Raw genomic sequence first — 21,612 nt, 5'->3', positions numbered from 1 at the left:
GTATATCGTGGGGGTGTGAATAATTTTCCAAGAGGAACTTCAAGGGGAGTTTGTATTTCAACCCTTTAGACCCTATTAGGACATGTATATCCCCAGTGAATATTATATTCAGCATATTATATTTTTAGAAGGTTTTCTATATCAGTGTACGCCATAAATGCATATAATCCGCAGTCTGATAATGACATCGTAAGACGATTAAAATATGCTTGAAAATGTAATATGATTTACTCGAAACTATAATTGAATTATTTGTCATCGTCCTGAAAATCGAATCGAACGTATGCCAATAAAAATTGAGGATACGAATACAGGAATTTTTTCCAAGATTTCTCTTTCCTTTTTTCTAATAATTGATAAACACCAATGACCCACAACGATTTTAATTAGCTGTGGCGCCGATTCTAACAAGAGCCAGCGGGCTATAGATAAATTTCTTTCGAGGCAGTATTCTGGTCTGTGCGCTTAAACAGAAAGACGACAGCGATGAAATGTTAGTGAGCGACACCTGTGCGTTTCACACGGCTCGGACCGTGACATTACGGTTACCAGAGACAGTCGTAACAACGACCATCGACGATAAATATTTTATTTATTGTTACCTGAAAATCGATGATCATCATCTCTGTCGAATGTGTTGTACGTCTACCCAACCGCGGTCTCGCTAATTACGATGTACTATCTTCAAATGCTTACGAGAAATATTATTAATGAAAATTTCCTAAATAATATATTCACGTTATTAGCAGTGCCAACGCTTGTGAAACTCTGACATGGTAAAATGTATTACACGATTATCGAATTTATTCGAAAAAATTGGTAAATCGAAGAAATTAATTTCAACTGCACCGCTGTGACTCCGCGGAGGGTGAGGGTGAGGGTGAGGGTGAGGGGGGGGGGGGAAGAGCAAGCAGTCTGCACTTGATAGGTCGAAGGATCCGCAGATTCTGAAGCACCTCCTCGACGTGGCAGGAGCAGAAAATCGCGTTGAAGTGGTAACGGTCGGGCTAATGGCTCGGAGACGATATTTTGTTAAACAAGGAAACCTTTTATCCCCCACACCACTTCTTAGACGAGCGCTCGGGGACAGGGACGGCTCCGTTTCAAAAGAACTCAGCTTGTGTTCGCTCTCGACGTTCCGTGTACACTTTATCGCGCGAAATGGGTCTTTTAAACGTGTCCGCGTACTTCATCTTCCGTATCGGTTGTGCCAAATTACTGTTTGCACATTTATAAATAACATTAGGGGTAAATCATATTAGTGCGATGATACCGAATCGATGAATATACTGTGCGAATCGAACAAAAATACGTACGAAGAGTTTTTGCACAAGCGAAGGAAACTATCGATTAGTTTAGCGAAAAGACAACAGGGTTATGCGCTCTTCCTGAACGCGAGTTCCGAACGGATTAAAACTTCTTTTGGAATACCCTTTACATTGTTCGTTAGACGCGATGCCAGTGTTTGTGAAACTCTAAACTATATATACATTTTCACATGATTTTTGAGTTTCACGAGCTCTATAATATCCTTGATTCTAAAAAAGTTGCCCCTCGAATTTCAGCCCGTGCCGCGGACTCAGGCGCGGCGAAGAGGGTCGACGATAAAAGCGGCCCTGTACCGTCACTTTGGTTTTCTTGTCACCAGAGGAGTACGAGCTGGAAGTGTGAACCGCCGACCACCACGACAAGATACCATCTGCCCTTTCTCACGGTTCGCCCACGCATATAACGCCATTCTCGCGAATTCCTTCGATCCCTCCCGCTTCTGAATCGCTTCTCACTTTCAGCCCTTCCCAAGACGCGAATCGATGTGGCTCGCCTAACTATCCAACAACTCCGCGGAGTTCCGTTCGTGGTGAGTCCCGACGTGACAAGTTAACTCGCTCGGCCGCGAGAAAACGAGTGGATGGAACGCTGAGGACACGAGGGCGTTATTTTTTTTCCGAGTTCTAAATACAACGAAGACGATGGACACTGGTAAGATTCGATAGCATTCTGTATATCGTACGGTATAAATGTATAGAGGCGATTTAATAATAAAGGCGATTTCAAATGGAGATCTAACCGTGATTCTGAAAATTGATGTCTTAAAGATTTCATTTTGGTGTAAGAGTGAACAGTTGTATGGGAATTTGCGTAAATTGGAATAATCAAATTAAAATTACTAACTAAATGGAATTTTTTGTTCATTATGGTCATGAAACTTGTGCTCGTAATAAACGAGTTTGATTGGATTATGTACGCATCTACTGTGTCACTATTTCTTATCAACTCGAACTATCAGAGTGCTTTGAAAAAGGTAATAGCTTAAACTGAACAGTTCTTTCGCTGAATTTATTTATAAAAATTAAGATTAGAATGAAAATAGGGGATTAAAAAAATAATGGTTCCGGCCGGGATCGAACTGGCGACCTTCTGCGTGTAAAGCAGACGTGATAACCGCTACACCACGGAACCCCGGTGAAGGGAACTTGTTTCATACTTTATATATACTGACGCGATAATATAATACGTACATATAATTATTGTATTCAAACTTAATATTGTTAGAAATGAATGGCAGTCGTCTATATTATTGCAATTTATTTATAAACATATGAAAGAGTCGGCCTGTACAAGATATCGATACCCATCCTACGCTAATGGCAGTGAAACCGATTCCAATATTAACAGTGTATTCTATATAAATAACAGCGTTCACCTTACATTGCACACAGAATAAAACTTGAATACTCTCACTATTAGACGGCTCACGAACAGTAAACCGGTGCGTACGTAACGATAAACTGGATCGATTAATAATTTAAACGTCATTTATATCATCGCGATAGAGAACAATTAATGGAAGACAATAATGTACAATTGAAATTCAGTCTTGCCAATGGGAGTTCGATAATACGATTTATTTGAAGCAAATTGGCCCAAACGTGAAACCGAACGCCTGATGTGGTAAACCATAATCGACTGGATAGAAATCCACTAGAGGCAATTGTTCTAATTTCGTAGTCTGAATTAAGAACACGGTTTCCCCTTTGTTCTTACGCGTTTTGCAACCGTCAGCCATGATTCGAGGCTTGATATCCGTGTAGGAATATTCGTCTTCGTTTGCACCGAGCAGTCGTATCGAGGAGTCGTAATTAGAAGTCAGAGTGTTATACCAGCCGACGCTGTTGATACAGGTGTAAGTAAAGTTCTGATAACCCTCTTGGCTCAACAGACGCAGGAAATTTAATTGCACCACGCCGATAGTTTCGTATGTGATCTGCAAGGTAAACAACGTGTGTGAAATTTGTTTAATCGATACGAATTAAACGTGTCGCCATATTTGAACTCACTTTGAATCCTCCGCGTAAATTCGAGTACCAATCAGTTTTGTTGTCTTCCTTTCTCCACGGTATGTTTGGCATTTGGCTCACGTGAATATCGGGATACACGCAGGTTTCGCCCATGCTCGTCATATTGCAATAAACGTACACGGCGTCGTCAGCCATCCCCAAGTTTGGATCGATCCAGTACCAGCCTGTTTTTCCGTTGCACCATTTTACTCATTTTTAATAACGATTAAAATAACAAAATTATACGTAAGTAAATAGTCTTTTCACTTTGCCCAGAAGTATCATTAGATAGTTTTATTTTTCTTTTATTATAGAAGCAAGTTAGGTCGGAAAATTTGTTGATCGAATTTATTCCTACCATCGTTGAAATGCGGATGCCCATAAAACAGGTCCTTGCAAGTCCTCGCAGGATTTTCTCTGCTTCCAATGGGTTTGCGTATTCGATCCAGTTCTTTTCTCATAGCGTATATCGAGCTGTACATGTCCAAGAACTTGGGCCCCAACTCCTCCTCGATGCGAGCGTCTTGATCTGTACTTTCTGAACTCTTATCTTTCTCGTCTTCCTCCTCTCTGCAACAGTCGCGCACGCCGCAACAACGATCACTTATTTATTTATGTATTATTCGTACTAAGACTAGTTCATTGGTACAATAAACTTCTCTTACATGGTTTTCGAAGCGTCGCGTTTCTTCCTCAACAATTGCTCTCTGGTGAACAATAATTCTGGAGGGATCATGGGTTGCTCAGCAGGCGGGCCAGGAGGCCCCGGAGGGCCTGGAGGACCCATTTCGCCTTTTGGTCCGTCGTTTCCAGCGCTACCTTTAGGTCCAAGTGGTCCTTCCATTCCTGGAAGCCCAGGAGGGCCGTCGTTTCCTTTAGGCCCAGGTGATCCATGCGGTCCCTGGTTACCTTTAGATCCCTCGGGGCCAGTTTCACCTCGTGCTCCTTGCTCTCCTTTTTCGCCTTGTTCACCTTTAATTCCCAAGTAGCCTAGTTCACCGCGATGTCCTTTGAGTCCTCGTCTACCTCTGTCACCTTTTGGGCCCTTAGGTCCAACAGGGCCAGCCTTTCCTGGACTACCAACTGCTCCTGGCATTCCAGGTGGACCATTCTCTCCCGCGAGTCCTGGAAGACCTCTGAGACCTGGCAAACCAGACGGTCCTGGCACACCTTGTGGACCAGTGTGACCTTGAAGACCTTGTACTCCAGGCGGACCCGTGTCTCCCTTCTCGCCTGGCATGCCTGGACCTCCTTGCAATCCTGCTGGTCCTTCTGGTCCCTGAATATTGTATTAATGGAGAACAGTCTTAACTACTTGTATTTTCAATTGTAGAATTCTCATGTAATTTCTTACTGATTTTCCAGATGGACCAGGCAACCCCTCTTTTCCTGGCGGACCAGCGTCCCCTGGAGGACCAGGATCTCCAGGCGTGCCATCCTCACCGTCTTTCCCAGGATCTCCTTTGGGACCAGCTAAACCAGGCTCGCCAGGAGGTCCGGGGAAACCAGGAGGTCCCACGTGACCTTTCGGTCCTTCTGGGCCATTTATTCCACGGCCACCGGGTGGTCCTGGCGGACCACTTTTACCTTCCTCACCTTTGGGACCTGCTGGGCCTCTTTCACCCTGCAATCCATAAAATAAGCGCGTTTGATTTCAGCCCTGATTTACAACATGTTATTTTTGCGAATAATTAAAGAATATAGAAGTCTTTTTACCGGTTTTCCTTCAGGACCCTCTACTCCCGGAAGTCCTGGCGTTCCAGCGTCTCCTTTCGCTCCCTGTCGACCTTCTGGACCTGGAGGGCCTTGCGATCCTTCGGAACCTTTGGGTCCTCTTGGACCTTGTTCGCCTGGAGTTCCAGCTGGCCCGACAGGACCAACAACTCCGGCATCGCCAACTTCTCCTTTCAATCCAGGAGGTCCTGGTAATCCTTGTAGACCTACCGGCCCAGATAAACCTGGTGCTCCGACAGGTCCGTCTTCACCTTTCTGGCCTTGTCTCCCAATTTCTCCAGGGGGTCCCTTTTCTCCAGGCAATCCAATAGTGCCGGGTTCGCCTCGAAGTCCTTGCGATCCAGTTGGTCCTGGAGGACCCTTCAGAATATAATAATAATAATAATAATAATGTAGTTAGATTTATATCGAATACTCATACTTAATATTGATCTACACGCACCATTTCTCCTTGAGATCCTTTAAATCCTTTCTCACCAGGTGGTCCAATGTCTCCCTTGTCGCCATCTTCCCCTGGGACTCCAACAGGACCTGGAGGCCCTGGTAGTCCACGTTGTCCTGGCAAACCGTCTCGTCCAGTGGGTCCTGCTGGACCAGAATCGCCCATATTGCCTTTCAAACCAATTGGCCCTGGTGGCCCTTTAGGTCCTTGAGTACCCTGAGGTCCAGTTTCCCCGTCTTTTCCAGGTTCTCCTTGAGCACCCTTATCTCCCGTTGGACCCTGAGCCCCCGACAATCCTATTTCTCCTTTTGGACCTGGAGTTCCCTTCATTAAGAAAAAAAAAAGTACAATGTAAACGTAGAAAATGCAGTTGTATTTATAAAAAGCAAAACAAACCGGTAGTCCATTCAGCCCTCGTTCGCCAGGAAATCCTGGCAAACCACCAGGACCAGGCGGGCCTTCCTTTCCTGGTAAACCGGGAGGTCCTGGCGGTCCCTCTTTTCCTTGCTCGCCAGGAGGGCCCGATTCTCCAGGATTCCCAGGACCTCCCGGACTTCCAGGTTCCCCAGGCTGGCCAGGTTCTCCAGCGGGACCTTGCGGTCCTATCACGCCAGGTGCACCTGGTGGTCCCATCGGTCCAGAGTCTCCTACTGGCCCACGTTCTCCAGCTGGTCCAGGAATACCGTCTTTCCCATCGAGACCAGCTTGTCCTGGTGGTCCGATGTAACCACGAGGACCTTCAACACCTGGTGGACCAGACTCTCCTTGCAGTCCTGGAGGACCTGGCTGACCCGTGTCACCCTTCGGTCCTGGCAAACCTTCGGCGCCTCGTCTTCCTCGAGCTCCTCTGAAACCCTTTACGAAAATCAATTAATTAATTTCCATTTAAGTTTATCGATACAAAAGTAGACTTTTTTCTTACTTACTCTGGGTCCTGGTTCGCCACGTTCACCTTGCGCGCCGTTATTTCCCTAAAATAAAACAATGCATTCCCGTTGCATTAAGCCAGATGTTTACCTTTCGCGCACCATGCGATTGTACATATAAAAAAAAAAATGTATTAACATACCCTTTCTCCTTTATCCCCGCTGGGACCTTGTCGTCCAGGCTGACCTTTGTCACCTTTCTCGCCGATATTTCCGGGATACCCGACGAATCCAGGAGAGCCAATCTTCCCTTTTTCGCCAGGCGGTCCAGCTGGTCCAGTCTCACCACGCGGACCTTCGAAACCTTTGGGTCCCTCGAAACCTTCCAAGCCAGGAATTCCTTGCGGACCAGTGGATCCGATCTCTCCTTTCGCGCCCGCGTCACCTTTCTCTCCTTCCAATCCTCTATCCCCCTTTTCCCCGCGTTCACCAGCTGCTCCACGTTTGCCCTCGTCGCCCTTCACGCCACGAATTCCAGGAAAACCTATCGGTCCTTGCGGTCCCTGCGGCCCTTGCTCGCCTTTCAATCCAGGAACCCCTGGGTTCCCTGGATGCCCAGGCGATCCGTCTGCTCCAGAAAGACCTGGGATTCCAGGCTTGCCTTGGGGTCCCTGAGGAGATTTTAAAATGTTTGAAAATATTTATGGGATCGACTTTATGTCAATATGAAGGGAACTCACAACTAGACCAGTTGGGCCTAGAAGACCTTGAGGTCCAGGTGGACCAATTGCGCCCACTGGACCCGGTGGTCCTGGCGAACCCAAGGATCCTTGCGGACCAGTATTGCCCTTTGCTCCAGGAGGACCCTCGCTTCCAGGAATACCAGGGTTACCTGGTAAACCAGGAAAACCTCGCGGTCCTATGAATCCTCTGGGCCCCTAAAATGATCTCGAAATACATGAGACTTTATCGCTGCTAAAACGTATTATGGTTATACAATGTTGCTTTGTCGAAGGATCTTGCTTACCATCTCACCAGGTAAACCTGGCAAACCCGGAGCACCATCGTCACCTTGCATTCCTTCGTGACCCGGTAAACCTGGTTCACCAGTGGTTCCTGTTTGGCCTCTTTCACCTTTATCTCCTGGTAGCCCAGGCAACCCAGGTCCACCCTGTTCACCTTTCATTCCAGGTGGTCCGCTTACACCCCTGTCCCCGTCTCTTCCAGGCCGACCTCTTCTGCCCTCCCTGCCAGTAGTTCCAGGAATTCCTAACAAAGCGTCAACGTTACTTTTATTTTTCTTCGAGTAAACCACCTACCCGTCTATTCTTGAGTAACTATTAGATTATGAATGCTTAAATTAATCTAATACCCCTATCGCCTCGAGGACCAGGTTCTCCGACATCGCCAGGCTCTCCCTTCTGTCCTTGAGGTCCAGGCGGTCCTTCGGGACCTGGGACGCCAGTCATGCCCATGGGGCCGTCGGCGCCTCTCATGGCCATCATGTGCTGCGAAAGCATTTGCCTCAAGGCCTCCGCCTGAGTGTCTGGTCCTTTCTCGTTGCCTTGTTGACTGAACGATGGCAGTATGAAGACGTTGCCTGGTGGGCCAGGGGAGCCTTGCTGACCCGACAGTCCGTCCCTTCCTGGTTCTCCTTTCCTTCCAGGTGCTCCAGCCACACCTGGTGGTCCTGGAAATCCTCGTGGCCCCGGTGGACCTCGAGCCTCATAATAACTGTGGCTGTAATACGATCCTCCGACCGAGTCTGAATATGGGCTCACTCCAATTGAATTCATGGTGCTTCCAGGAGTCTCCAAGGTCGTCTGAATCTCCCCTGCTATGGTTGCATCAATTTCGCTGACGATCTGTAAATAATCATCGTTAAATGTAGGCTACCTTGGACGCTGAACTCTTTGGTCGAGGCTTCACTCTGTTTTTATTTAAAAAGCATGCTTAGTTTTGAGTTTCAAGACTTGAAACATTTCTGCCATTGGTTATAAAAATAAATTACAGCGTTTTGATTTTGAAGAAACGTTTCCACGGTTGGTCTAGACGCGTACGTCGAGTTCGTGGATCTGTAAACTAAATTGTAGTCGTCGTCATCTTCGACCGAAGTACTCTCGTTTGTCTCCCGGTGATCCTCTCCCAATCCTCCCCTGTAACTCGACCGTTGGCCATTGGCGGTAGAAGATGTTCTACCATAGCCTCTAGCAAAATTAGCAGTACTGGAACTCCATTGCGTTTGATTGCTACCAATGCTGGCCGAATTTTCATAGTAACTGGGCGAAGTGGTATGCACTCCACCGATATTTCGCATACTCGAATAACCACTTTGTCTGTGTCGCGTTTGATTTCTACAATCTGGCGCGAAGATGGTGCAAATTTCGTAGGCGGCGTCTGGAATCGGAGCGATCTTCAACGTTTCCAAGTCGCCCTGTAAAGAATTTCAGGAAAATTTCTAGTACCAATTTTCTGTTTGATCGTTTCTTTAGATACTTTGTCAACCAACCAAGTAGATGTTTCCTTCGACGATCTGTTGACCGATGATTATGATGCCAGTGTCACTGACCGTTTCCCGGTCGTTCCTACGCAATTCTCTCGTAACTCGTTGGACGCAATCGACGATAAGAGTAACGGCGTCTCCTTTGATGCTGAGACCTAAGCGATGCCAGTTTCCGTCGGAAATATCAATTCCAAAAGAAATTGGTTTATCCTCGTCGTCTGGGGTTGTGCTGTAGTAAAGAGTGACGTCACTGCCCAACGATAACACCAACTGTTCCTCTCCGCTGTCGCTGTAGATGGCAAACAGCGTGGCAGCTGGGTACCCTAATTTTTTTGTCATCGTAAAACGAGTCATTCAATCAAAGGCATGCTCCTAGAGAACTGAATCGAAGCAAATAAATCGAAAGGGCTACTCACCCAGTTTTGGTCTGGCCACGACTAAAATGGAAAAATCGCGAGCCATGCCATTGGGGAACAGAGTGCTCGTACTAAGCGTTAGTATAGCGTCTTCCGTGATCTCGTATGCGGGGGTGTCGTCCCCGTGACAACGACTTTGCGTCACCGTCACACCGAAAGGCTCTTGCTTCATTCCTGTACCGGACACCAAGTCTACGATGTCTCTTTCTGAAACGATTAAAAAGAGAAATTTTATTTTATTTAACGCTATTTCTACCGAACACCAGTATTTTAATCGATACATTTAATTGGTACAATAGTTAGGGTTTGAAAATAATTTCAAACAACAATTTAATACAAATTAATACAATCAAAATCGGTTGTATTCCATTCCATTTGTATTTAATTAAAACGAAGAAAATTCTGAAGCTCATTTTGACTATCGTATGAAGCGTGAGATTCCGCGTTAATTGCGGTGAAAGACGTAATGAAATAAACGCGATCGCACGGCGTCAATGAACAACTGGAAACCCAGTAACCCCTGAACCCGAAATACGTAACTCATCGCTTTACAACGAACGTTTAAACCAGTTCCATTAAGAAGTCCTCTTTTCCAGAGTGGAACGCGTAGTTTTGCATGCAACGGGCAGCGCCTCAATTAACGCAATAGAGATCACTTAAAAAGACATTCACTGGTAAACCGACATTTGTTACGTGGCCTGTACGATGATTTCTACGCTCGTGCTCGTCACCTACACAAAGTAGGTGCGACAATTGCATTCGAACGTATTTTCGGTGGTAGTTTATTTTTTTGTCGTTCAAAAGTTCGTCCACCAAAGCTTCGAGTGATCAGCTGTGAAATTTGTAATTAGCATCGGCTGGGAGAGTGACGTGGGTTCTGTCTGATAGATCTGGATCGTGGTTCTAAGGTTCATAAAAATCTGTATGGTCCATAAGAGGTTGTGTTAAAATTACGAAACCTTTGTATCGTTTTTCATAAATAAAGACGTGGTCAATTTAAATCGAAATAGACTCTCATATCCTATTCACACAGCCACAGACAATTCAATGCATCGAGCCTCTTATATTAGATATGGCTAACTAAAATGCACAGATTAGCATGAGATCTATTAGTGTGCGAAGCCTTCAGGACCTTACGAAAATATAGCACTGCCTTTCAGACCGGACTCAAAATCCAAACTGTGAGCCAGAACCCAAAACGATCTGTCGCTGAATGAACTTAAACTACGTCACGCGTCTGACACGTTACGGTGCTTGGTACTTGCCCATGTCCTGCAAGGTGACATCGGCCATCACCGAGTGCAAGCCCAATCTCAAGAGAAAACAGAGTACGGAAGAAACGGTGCCGATGGTGCGAGGCAGTGTTCTCCATCGTTGTTTCGCGTGGTCCCGCCGCATGCTACCCCCCTTTCCTCGTCAAATCATGATTTTCACAGCGAATTACCCCGAATTGTTTTTCACCGTGAAAAAGGACGGAACGGTGGGCAGCGAACTCTCGATCCGATGGATGGGGGCGTGAATATCGCGAGGACACTCGAAACGCAGCGAAAACTTATCTGAACGCAATAGTCATCTCGATGCAACAGCCACCCTCCTCCACGCGTTTCCTCTTCTTCTCTTTCGGTCCCTCGTTTCTAATTCCAACTCTCCCCACGCCTTTCTTTCGCGTAAACGCCGATATGCGACCGTCTTGCACACGCGTTACACACATGTGTCTTTTAACGACAATTCCGCGTCCCATTCTATTGGCACTGATTCGGATAACACGTGGTGCCATAAGACACCGACATTGTTGGAAGGGAGGGATGTATTCTTTGTCGTTTTTATTGTTTCATTGGTCTAGGTCTAAACAGTCGCGTGACTTCGACGCTCAACAGGCGCTTTATTTACGAAAAATTCAATACGTGCCAGCTTAACACTTTGGATTTAGGTGGATTACAAACTGTCTCACCTTTTGATTAACTTTAACATCTTATTTAACATTTTACATGGTCTTACATTAGACATACCGTCTACTAGGTCAGACGGTATGTAACGATAGAGTTTCTTTTTTAATTTATCTCGTCTCTTATAATTTTCAACCAAGAATAATAGACCAGAAGACTATAGAAGAAGAAAATCAGCCTGATGGATTCGGGCTTATTATTTTTAATTGTTCCGCGGGATGCGATCATCGTTTAGCTATGAAGGTTTTAATTAGTTACTTCCCGAGTTGCATGTGCCTTGCAAACCACTTTTCTTTCCTCTGCACGCGAGGTGACAGTTTTATTATCCGCATTGGAGTTACGATAAGTAAAATAAAAACTCGTAAAATTAGGAGAGGTTTATTTTCACCTGACGGCATTGCAAATGTTGTGTTGCGCACGCTATTGATAAATTTAAGTTATAAATTCCCTCGGAATTGTACCAAGTCGAACCATTTTTGGTATGATGTTGATTATAATTAAATAATTACAAAGAATATGGGAATTACATTATACATTAATATTAGTATTATTGTATTTTGAATTCATTTATAAACGTAGCGGTGGCGCCATCGGTGGCAGAACGTCCAAGTTTGTCGTGAAATAGTTCTAACTCCTCACCAGTAGATGGCGCCACAACTCAATGTTTTCTTTAAAAAATCTTTTAAATAAGTTCTAGCTCATAAATCAAAGGTTGTGAATTGAAGTTCTTATTCATTATGTTTAAAATGAAGCATAATTGTGCATATATGTAACGGAAATTAAATATGTGAAAACTTACCCTTAGTACAGATACTGTATCGTCATCTAGTGGACGAAACTTGAAACTATTTCGCTACAAATTTGGGCATGTGGCCACCGATGGCGCTGGCCGCGTAATAACTAGAAGCTAGTGGAATAAAGAAGAGAATACCTAAATTCACCATGTATCATGTATCGTACTCCCCTCAAAAGGAAGGAATTATCGCCTTCAATTATACTGGTACATGATAATATTATCGATACAGTATAATTATTCATCTAAACGGTAATTCAAAAGGAACAAATATTTTTGGAGAATTTTCTCTACATTTTAAACGTTTACTTGTCACATTCTAGCACGTATGTATCTGTACAAAAAGACCAATGACAAACGTGTTTATTAAACGCTGTTTAATTAATTACCTACCCGATCATAGTTATCAAAAGTTTGTATTTTTATTTTGTGGCATAAAATGCATGACGTGTTTTAAATTTATACCAACATCTCGTGCTTCGTATGGTATCAGTATCTGTGTATTTACTCGGTGTACTCCAAAGAAAAGTACTTGCGAGTATACTTGTTACATTGATGACAGTAGTGTATACGTGATTTCGTTCTTGTAAACATTGTGTTGTGATTTAGTGGAGTAATTATTTTTTCATACGAAATACATTCACTTATATCATCTAACAAACATATTTAACTAACGGAGATTCATCGCAATACGAGAATTCTTCTAAAGCTTGAATAATATGTAATTATCACTGAAATCTACACAGTATGGATACAGTCGTCCTGGTTGGTGAGTTTTGTACTCTGCCATTAAAATCATTTTATGTATTTAACGAAATTACTGTTAAATAGCGTATCAACGTAAATTAAACGACTTCAATTGAAAGTTTTCGAGTACAAGTACATATTGATAACCGAATCGGAGTAATCGCTTTGAAACTATTATACGACGTATCTTTTGTCGTGGCTTTATAAGTCATTAAAGCATACTATCGTAATATTTTAACCGAAACTTTGTTTTCATAATCCACTTGAATTTGTTTTTGTACGTGAATTCTACAATAGAATTTTTCTTTGCGAGGAAACTCGAGTAAAATCGAAGTAATATTTTTATATAATTTACGAGTCTATCTTAGGTTATGGTGCATTTAAAAAATTGTTTATTTTATTTCTTACTACGCGATCTTTCATTTTTCATTAACTAATTCATGAGAAAACATACTTTAACAATTATTTAATATCGATTTATAAGCTTCTTCAAAATATCAGTGATATTAATCATTGTTTCTTATTAACAGGACAATCTATGGATTCTTAAATAATTGTAATGAATTTGATGTTTTACCATGGAACAAGTAGATGAAGTGCAGATTGTTACTATCCAAATACAACCAGAACTAACAGTTAATTTATCTTCCTCGCTAGAGTCAGATTCGAATAATGATCATGTGACAAATGTGGAAAACATTCCTGAATGTCAAGAAAGTAGTACAACAAATTGTACAGACAAATCAATTGAAACTCCATTGTCGATAAATGAATGTGATATAAATAATACAACTGAAGAAGCTAATGTTAAAATTGAAATACTAGAGAAAAAAGATGATATAATTAATGAGTTGGCACAAGAAACAGTTGGTAGCAATACAGAAGGAACAAGTAATAATGTCATAGAAACAACGGTTAATAATAATACAGAAGAGATAATTGATATTGATACAAAAGAAACATTTATTAATGATATACAAGCAATAGTTAATAATGATTCACAAAATAATGCTGATCATGATATAAAGAATGATATAGTAAAGGGAGAACATGATACAATACAAACAATTGAAATTAAAGATGACATAATATGTATAGAAGATGATATATCCTTAAAGGAACAAAGTACTAACATTTCAAATGATGTTACAATACTCAACACAGATAAAAGTGAAGATGAGCAAAGTTTTGAAGAAAATGTTTGTACATTAAAAGAGACAGAGCCAAGCAATGATACTAATGCTCAATGTCAAGCATTAATTAAATCACTCAGTCAGTCTTTTGATGGTAAGGACCAAGCTTTGCATGTTGCAGATACAGATGCAGATTTGACAAAATTGGTGGATGGTGATTCAGAAGTTATGGTAGTAACAGTAGAGACTGTGCCTCTTAATGATTCAAATGAAACCACAGAGGAAAATATTATCGTGACTGTACACGAAAAGGATATTATGGTAAATTCCAATGATAGTAACCTTTCATTGATGAAAGAAAACAAAACTAAAAAAACTAAGATAGAAAATGAAGAGTTTGGTTTAATAGATTACAGTCAAGAAAGCGATGGAACTATAATTGAAGTGATTTCAACAGAAGTTGTTGATTCAGAAATTCCTGAAACATGTACTCAACGAAATAATAATGAAATTTTCAAACATACTACTTCCAAAATAGATTCTGTAATTTCAACAAAAATAGAAATTGTAGATAACATTGCTAATGAGGAAAGCAATGTAAAACAGGAACAGATGCAGACAGTTGGGAAATTTGAGATTGAATCTGATAGTTCAGATAAAGATAAGATGAAAGAAGAACTTGTTCACAGTAAATTTATTGATTCTCCTATGCATGTAAATATTTCGAGTGAAAGAAATGTATCTGTAAACGAAGTAAATAAAGCAGGCGCGACATTGAAAGAGAGAAGTGTACTTCAAGATATTTTTGATGATTGGGGTGATGAGAATGCAGAAGATGAGAGTCAGTTGGTATCTAAAGTACAAGATACAGTAGAAATTGAATTAAAAAGCTTACTAGATGATACAAAGACAACCGAAACAGTAGATGAAGACAAAGCAATGCTGGTTAACAAAGAAATTGTATGCATAACAAAAGATGCTGTAGCAGGTGTTGGAAAAGTAGACATTGGCAATGAAAATAAAGAGGCGAAAGAGGTACAAATATCAAAAGAACCAACAGATAATAACCAAAGCATAAAAAGGCAACAAAGTACTATAAAGACATTGGGTAAAGATCAAATAAGTTTTAGACTCTCACAGAATTTTGGGAAATTTATAAAAAATGCAACACATGATTTGACTGCATTAAGTCAAACATCATCACAAGCAAAAGTAACGCCCATTGTTAATCGTCGTCGTAATTTGAAGAGTCAAATCGCTTCACCAGCTGAAGTAACAGAAGCATTAAAAGAACGATTTCGTGAAAAGCAAAAAATTATAGAAGCACCACCAGAACCTGACATATTTTTTGTTAAGAAACTAACTCAGAGATTATCGAGTAAATTAGCAGGTGGCCCAATAAATTCTTTACCAGCACTTATACCATTACCTCAACCTACAACTCCATCTTTTGCTCAGTCTAATAAAAAATCAACCGAAAATGTAAATACAGAAACTACTAAAGAGAGCAGTTCAGACAATAAAGAATTACTAGCGATATTAGAAGGCGATGTTGATCCTGACTGGTCTAATTTGAAACCACCAACCTTAACAGAAGAAAGAAAAGATCCAGTTGAACAACCTGGTCATAATACACCACCAAAACTTGATCCTTTAATTGAACGAGAATTAGCATTGAAACAACTTCTGGAACTACCTGTTGCATCAGTTAAAAAAAATATTTTAAGGAAGAAAAAAACATTTAAGCCTGCACCTGGTAAAGCTGCTAAGGAAGCAGAGACAATATCTGTATCTGAAGTAAAAAAGGAAATTGTTAATATCGACTTAATCGATGATTCTACAGAACCAAATATGAAAGATACGAAAACTTCCGACTCGGAATCGTCGCCTATAATTACTGAAGAACATACTCCAGAAAAGAATTCAGAATTAAATTCAAAAGATGTACGATTAGATGAATCAAGATCAGGTAGAAAACGAAAACTTACAGAGAAAGCTAGAGAACACGAAGAACAGCAAAGTATCGTAAAACGTCAGAAAGTATACAAAAGTAAAGGTTCGTCGAATAAGAAGCAACTTCAAGAAGATGAAGTACAAACTATGGCTGATACTAGCCAAAATAGCGAGAATCATGTGTCTAAGGAGAATACTTCGCCTGCTATTACTATAAATAACGAAGCTGATGTTACAGTAACAAAAGAAATAACAAACAAACAGTTTGCAGATAAATCAGACTCAATAGAGACTAAACCTGAGAATGCATCTTTAAAACGTCCAAAACAAACTCTCAGTAAAAAAGGATCCCAATCTATTTCTAAGAAGAATATGGTAGTGAACAAAATATTAAAACAAAATTTGTCTTCCAATAAAAAATCGGTTGCTTTAAAAGCAAAATTGAATACTTCATCAAAGAAATCTGGATCGAAAATATCTTCAAAATCAAAGAGATCGGTGGAAAGTAGTTCTGGGGATTCTAAGCCAAAGAAAAAAAGTATAAATGAAATAGATAGATTGCTTCAAGATGAGGGTGTTGTAAATTTATTATATGATGTGGAACAACCAGATAAGAAACGACTGATTCCTATCACTAAGTCTCAAGCAAAAGTTATGGATATACAAAAAGTTCAACGTGAACTTAATTTTAGAAAAAAATTAGTGCGCAATGCGGTTCTAAGATTGCGTACCGCGACAGTAGGCGTGTCGAAAGTTTCTTCAAGATCTAAAAGAACTTCTGTACAGGCAAATGAAATCCAAGTGGATAAAAAAATTGGAGAACAAATTACATCAGCAAAATCAAACGTATCAACTGACTCAGAATTTATCTTACCTGCAAAAATACGAAATGCAGCGGATGCATCCGTTATAGTCAGGAGACATTCGTCTAGTTCATTTTCCAGTGCATCTGGAAGTCCCAGAGTTAGTGTTGATAGTCCAGAGAAAGTTGAAGGAATTAAAATGGATGAAGGAAGTTCTCATTCACTAAGATCTATGAAAAGAAGACTTTCTCAGGATGAAGGAATACATGTAAAAAAAAGTAAAAAGAAAGTTATACAAAGAATGAATGCAGACACTAACATAGTTGCTAACATTGTAGAAGATAAAGTCATTCGTCCTAATAAGAAATCAGATTCAAAGAAAACTGATAGAAATTCCAAGCAACCAGATAATGTCGTAGTAGATGAAGCTAGTAGTAGTCCAGGTAAAGTTGTTACACGGTCAAATGGTACAGCTACAGGTAAGGTGACCTCAAAAACCAAAAAATCTGCAAAGAGCAAAGTTACATTTGCTAAAACAAACGAACCAGATAATGGTGAAGAATCTTCCAAAGGAGAAGATGAACTTTCAGTCTGTCTTGCAGAAGCTGCAAACGCCCTTTCAGTAGTCAATGCTGGAAATCGGTCCGGAAGTACAACGGCAAATCGTAAAAATAAAGGTGAAAATAATTATTTACTAGGAATATTTTATAACTGTAACATCAATTGCGTGTACATGAAAAAAATACATAATATTGAATGAAAGATTGTTTTCCAGTAAATACAAATATCATTAAAATATCGGAATCGGATAATAATAAAACAAAGATGGAACCGCGAAGTCAATTCAGTAATAAAGAAATAAATGTACGACGACATGGAAATCTTGTCCAATTGATACTAACTCCATCATCTTCAACAAAAATAAAAAACGCCCTTACAATTCAGGTAACAAAATTAAAAAAAAAATATTTGACTGTTAGATCACGAATTTTTATTCTTTGTTCAGAATAAAATTTACCCAACTTTGATTTCAGTTATATACATAATAGTTATTTTATATTTTTAGATGATGCAAGAGTTTCGTGAAACATTATCAATTCTGAAGGCAGATGATAATTGCAGAGTTGTTCTATTAACATCAACTGGTAGCAGTTTTTGCGAAGGTCTTGATCTTTCTACGTTATTACACACAAATAAAGAAGAACGACAAGTTCGAGCTCAAGAAATAGCAGATGCGGTAAAGTATGTAGCCATTATTATAAAGACTGCATAATTGTTGTACATATGTAATTCATTAAAAAGTTAATTTCTTTTGTCAATTTAGAGAATTTATTAAAAGTCTAGCATCGTTTAATAAACCTATTGTTGCTGGAGTTCAGGGTGCTGCGGTTGGTCTTGGTGTAACAATGTTACCTTTGTTTGATCTTGTAATAGCTAGTGATAAAGCAACATTCAGTACTCCTTATGGAAAATTGGGGCAAATTGCTGAAGGTGCTGCTATTTTCACCTTGTCACATATATTAGGAACTGCAATTGTAAGTATACTGAATACACGGAAAGATTTTAACTTTATTATATATGTTTATTTAGAAACAATCATACTAAGAATAATATATGATCAATATTACTTAACGAAATAAGCGCTAATTATATCATGTTTCAGACAAGTGAATTACTTTTGGGTGGCAGAATTTTAACAGCCAGTGAGGCATTAAGGGCTGGTCTTGTTACAAGAGTTCTGTGGCCTGATAGATTTCAAGTTGAATTATTACCGACTTTAAAAGCTATGAGTGAACAATCTTCACAGGTATGTGTTCCATATTATAATCTTTTAAATGGGAGACAATGAGCTTTGTAAGCAGGGCCGGAGTAAAGCAGTTCTTGAACATTCTCAGAGGTTCTATTATTAAAAATGCACAAATGATTTTCTGGACAAGTGCATCTATAATATGTTGAGTACAAATCAGACCGTATATAACCACAAAATTCGTGGGTATAGCACATTCTCTCCTGCATCAGAAAAGTAAAATAATGAAGTCTACTGAAACATAGAAGATCGAATTCAACATTTTTGTACTAATTTCGAAGATACCTTAATACATTTAAACGTTTGCGTGATAAAATCATTTTCTTCGTATACGTATTTTTTAAGTCTCCAATAGTATGACTGTGGGCAGGTACAGCTTAACGTTACGTTATACGGTATCAAATAAGAATTATTCTTATTGCTTTTACCATATACTTTGATGCCTTCATTTTCATATTTACATACATCCATCTCTGTTACTGGAGTGCAAAACTGAAAAAAAAAAACAAATTTACACTTTTCAAATTTCAGTATACATTGTCTATTTTGGTGTACCTCCATGTGTGATTTATTATTTAGCGAGAGGGACCAATTCCCAAGTTGTTCCTTCCATTGCCATGGACATTCTTTTCCATTAGGACACCGACACAATCTTTCTGTTAAGCTAGATACCCAAAATCGATTGTGAATCACATTACACACCTCATTAATTTCACATTCATGTATATCACTTTCACCATTAATCTGTATTAACGTAATATATTACACATTTTTTCTGTATTATATTTCACATTCATTTTTTTATTTACATTTCTCCATTGTATAATATTTAAATATACTTACACCATCCATATATTTGAAAGTGACATTGCTTAACTTACTACTGATAATAGAGTATGAGCTGAAACACTTGGTTACTACAGAAAGTAGAAAATAGATTAAGATAAACATTTTCATAGTAGAGCTCTCTTTTATAGTCGTTAGTACGGTCAAAATTGTGTCACAAGTAACAATAGAATGACCTACTCTTGTACTCACGTTAGTTGGGTATATGCGAAGGTAGTTAATATTTATGTTATACATCCGGAATTTTCACCATCTACATATGCGTATAAAATTATTTTCAGTCTATGGAAGCTACAAAGGCATTACTGCGTCACAGTTTGCGGAGAAAATTGGACGCCGCATTAGAATCGGAGACGTTTTTACTGATCCAACATTGGTGTTCCACAGAATGTCAAACTGCCATAAAATCTTACATTGACGGAAAAGTCCAGTGAACATTCGAATGGTAATAATATGTTTTCTCTGTACATTTGGCTTTAATTACTGTACTTTATATATAGGAGAAAATAGTATTGAGGTTAATAAGAATAAATTGAATAATTATTTTGATGGAGCACTACACATATAGTGGTAAAAATGTTATAACTTGTATAGCAATATATTAAAATGTAAATACATATTTGTCATTTGTTATATGTAATTTGTATATGAAATTGTACAATATATTATTTCTAACTAAAACTATTGTTTAGGAGTTAGTTCTCACATTTGTAACAGCACAAAATAAATGTAGCTCATTGTTATTCTTCCTATGGGTGTTTTGTACTATTTAATCTTTATTAATTATTTTACCATAAAAAAAAAATGTAGATCGAAATTGTTGATAAAATAGCCATAACATAATAGCAATTTAGTCATGGTATCTCTAGACTGGATTTCAAAGTTCCAATTTATAAAAAATGTTATTGAGGTGAATCTGCAAAAGAAACTTAATAAATATACAATTATGTGCTACAGATATCCAACGATTTGAATGGAAATACTAGCAACATATTTCAAGACTACAACTAATATTGTAAAATCAGGTATGAAGAATAATTACAAGATAATTCGTTTGGGAGACATTAAAGTGAGAAAAGAAGTCGTGACTCTGGTGTGTTATTTTGCATCAACGCACGATTATTTTTAAGATAAGACATCAAACTATTGAATCATTCAATCAGATCGACTATTTTATTATTAGCCATTTACATATATATATATATGTATTAGATATGCATATATACTTTCCGTAGTATGTTATTATTATTAGAATAAAATAAAGAGACGACCATCGTAAGCATTGTGGTGAATTGTGTTCTTTTGCTTATACATCTTGCTAATACGATCTCATCTTGTACATTTAAAGTTGGTATGATTCTTTTATACTCAATGTACAATTGTGCCTTGGTCGATTTGTAAAAGGATAGAGAAAATTAGACATAGAGAATGACAGAGATATTTGTAATTTACACCTAAAAAATCATGCTTAACCTATCTTTACTGGTGTGCTAAATATGTCAAATTATACTTTTGATTGCTCTTTGATTTGTTACTCATTGTACGGTATCGTAATTTTATTAGAGTTTTATTCATATCTGTTGTTTGAGGTATTGCAAATATTGATAGATACATATCTATGTTATGTATGTATAAAATTCTGCTTTTGTTAATGAATTTATATTGAATATATTTTATGATTAAAGTAATTAAATTATGTTACAATGCAAACGATGTATTTCAGTGCGACATCATGTGAATTATAAATAGAAAGAAAGTGTAAGATAAAATTATTTTAAAAAGATGCATAATGTACGTTAGGACAATTTATAAAATATCGTGTCAAATAAAATATGAAATCCGTGTGCGATGTTTAAAGATTATGGAGGGTTATGAAATAAGATTCAAGGCAACATTAAGAAATTTCATTGAATACTGTTCAAAAACACAGATTATGGTGTAAAGAATACAGTCGCTCTTGTACAAATGTTACACATGTAAGAATAAGCCATTCTAAAACATATTATATTATCAATGAATATAAAGCCCATACAAATATAAAGGAAATATTCACAAGCCAATTTATGTTTAACGTGTATTAAAAATATATATAATTACCTATCTATGTGTATACATATAGATGTATGTACGCGTGCGCATGTGTGTATGTTATGTATAGTATATATTGTATTTGAGATAGTAGTAAACATCTTTAACTGCATTGTAATTCTAGTTCTTCGATTGATAGGCAACTTTAGGCGTATTTTAGACGCAAATTCATATATCAAAAAGTTAAAAAGTTTGAA

The 21,612-nt window shown here is 39.0% G+C and overlaps 3 protein-coding genes and 1 non-coding gene across 10 annotated transcripts; 1 reads left to right on the top strand and 3 right to left on the bottom strand.

The window, feature by feature from the left end:
- Positions 1-2,387: 2,387 nt before the first annotated feature.
- Trnav-uac (transfer RNA valine (anticodon UAC)) lies at positions 2,388-2,460 on the bottom strand. Its single transcript has one exon. It is a non-coding gene; the product is annotated as a tRNA-Val (tRNA).
- A 131-nt stretch (positions 2,461-2,591) lies between these two features.
- Positions 2,592-10,697, bottom strand: LOC128877150 (collagen alpha-1(V) chain-like). The gene is made up of 17 exons (XM_054124205.1): positions 10,565-10,697; positions 9,300-9,506; positions 8,890-9,206; positions 8,392-8,814; positions 7,753-8,245; positions 7,408-7,649; positions 7,121-7,318; positions 6,584-7,051; positions 6,441-6,485; positions 5,911-6,369; positions 5,515-5,838; positions 5,055-5,432; positions 4,693-4,962; positions 4,004-4,617; positions 3,697-3,908; positions 3,339-3,523; positions 2,592-3,265 (listed from the first exon to the last, which is right to left on the bottom strand). The coding sequence occupies exons 1-17, from the start codon at positions 10,695-10,697 to the stop codon at positions 2,906-2,908; spliced, it is 5,328 nt and encodes a 1,775-aa protein (XP_053980180.1). The 3' UTR covers positions 2,592-2,905.
- Positions 10,698-12,197: 1,500 nt separating this feature from the next.
- LOC128877226 (uncharacterized) lies at positions 12,198-20,482 on the top strand. 5 transcript variants are annotated; one of them, XM_054124358.1, is made up of 8 exons: positions 12,372-12,807; positions 13,316-17,351; positions 17,438-17,619; positions 17,741-17,916; positions 17,999-18,209; positions 18,338-18,481; positions 19,609-19,772; positions 20,285-20,482. In XM_054124358.1, exons 2-7 carry the CDS (start codon positions 13,364-13,366, stop codon positions 19,759-19,761), a joined length of 4,854 nt encoding a protein of 1,617 aa, XP_053980333.1. In that variant the 5' UTR covers positions 12,372-12,807; positions 13,316-13,363; the 3' UTR covers positions 19,762-19,772; positions 20,285-20,482. The 5 variants fall into 5 exon arrangements, with proteins under 5 accessions (XP_053980335.1, XP_053980333.1, XP_053980334.1 ...); XM_054124360.1 differs by lacking the exons at positions 12,372-12,807; positions 20,285-20,482 and adding an exon at positions 12,198-12,290 and having other exon boundaries at positions 19,609-20,081; XM_054124359.1 differs by lacking the exon at positions 20,285-20,482 and having other exon boundaries at positions 12,372-12,803; positions 19,609-20,081.
- LOC128877231 (U-scoloptoxin(11)-Sm2a-like) lies at positions 18,236-20,183 on the bottom strand. Of its 3 annotated transcripts, none has more exons than XM_054124370.1 (5): positions 20,120-20,183; positions 19,325-19,398; positions 19,037-19,225; positions 18,767-18,973; positions 18,236-18,684 (listed from the first exon to the last, which is right to left on the bottom strand). In XM_054124370.1, the coding sequence occupies exons 1-5, from the start codon at positions 20,166-20,168 to the stop codon at positions 18,496-18,498; spliced, it is 708 nt and encodes a 235-aa protein (XP_053980345.1). In that variant the 5' UTR covers positions 20,169-20,183; the 3' UTR covers positions 18,236-18,495. The 3 variants fall into 3 exon arrangements, with proteins under 3 accessions (XP_053980345.1, XP_053980346.1, XP_053980344.1); XM_054124371.1 differs by lacking the exon at positions 20,120-20,183 and adding an exon at positions 19,520-19,593; XM_054124369.1 differs by lacking the exon at positions 20,120-20,183 and having other exon boundaries at positions 19,325-19,597.
- Positions 20,483-21,612: the final 1,130 nt, after the last annotated feature.

Source organism: Hylaeus volcanicus, chromosome 5 (assembly GCF_026283585.1).
Source record: "Hylaeus volcanicus isolate JK05 chromosome 5, UHH_iyHylVolc1.0_haploid, whole genome shotgun sequence".
In the NCBI taxonomy this organism is placed as follows: Eukaryota; Metazoa; Arthropoda; class Insecta; order Hymenoptera; family Colletidae; genus Hylaeus; species Hylaeus volcanicus.
The sequence above is the reverse complement of the archived record's forward strand: the minus strand, read 5'-3'. Positions and strand labels throughout refer to the sequence as shown.

Coding starts and splice junctions, on each gene's coding strand:
- LOC128877150 (XM_054124205.1), bottom strand. CDS start 10,697: ATGCGGCGGGACCACGCGAAACAACGATGGAGAACACTGCCTCGCACC. Junction 7,650..7,752: donor TGGTCCTCGAGGCGATAGGG/GTATTAGATTAA, acceptor ACGCTTTGTTAG/GAATTCCTGGAACTACTGGC. Junction 7,319..7,407: donor CAGGTTTACCTGGTGAGATG/GTAAGCAAGATC, acceptor AGATCATTTTAG/GGGCCCAGAGGATTCATAGG.
- LOC128877226 (XM_054124358.1), top strand. CDS start 13,364: ATGGAACAAGTAGATGAAGTGCAGATTGTTACTATCCAAATACAACCA. Junction 17,352..17,437: donor GGCAAATCGTAAAAATAAAG/GTGAAAATAATT, acceptor ATTGAATGAAAG/ATTGTTTTCCAGTAAATACA. Junction 18,482..19,608: donor TGAGTGAACAATCTTCACAG/GTATGTGTTCCA, acceptor AATTATTTTCAG/TCTATGGAAGCTACAAAGGC.
- LOC128877231 (XM_054124369.1), bottom strand. CDS start 19,564: ATGTATAACATAAATATTAACTACCTTCGCATATACCCAACTAACGTG. Junction 18,974..19,036: donor ATAATAAATCACACATGGAG/GTACACCAAAAT, acceptor TTTTTTTTTCAG/TTTTGCACTCCAGTAACAGA. Junction 18,685..18,766: donor AAACGTTTAAATGTATTAAG/GTATCTTCGAAA, acceptor TTTCTGATGCAG/GAGAGAATGTGCTATACCCA.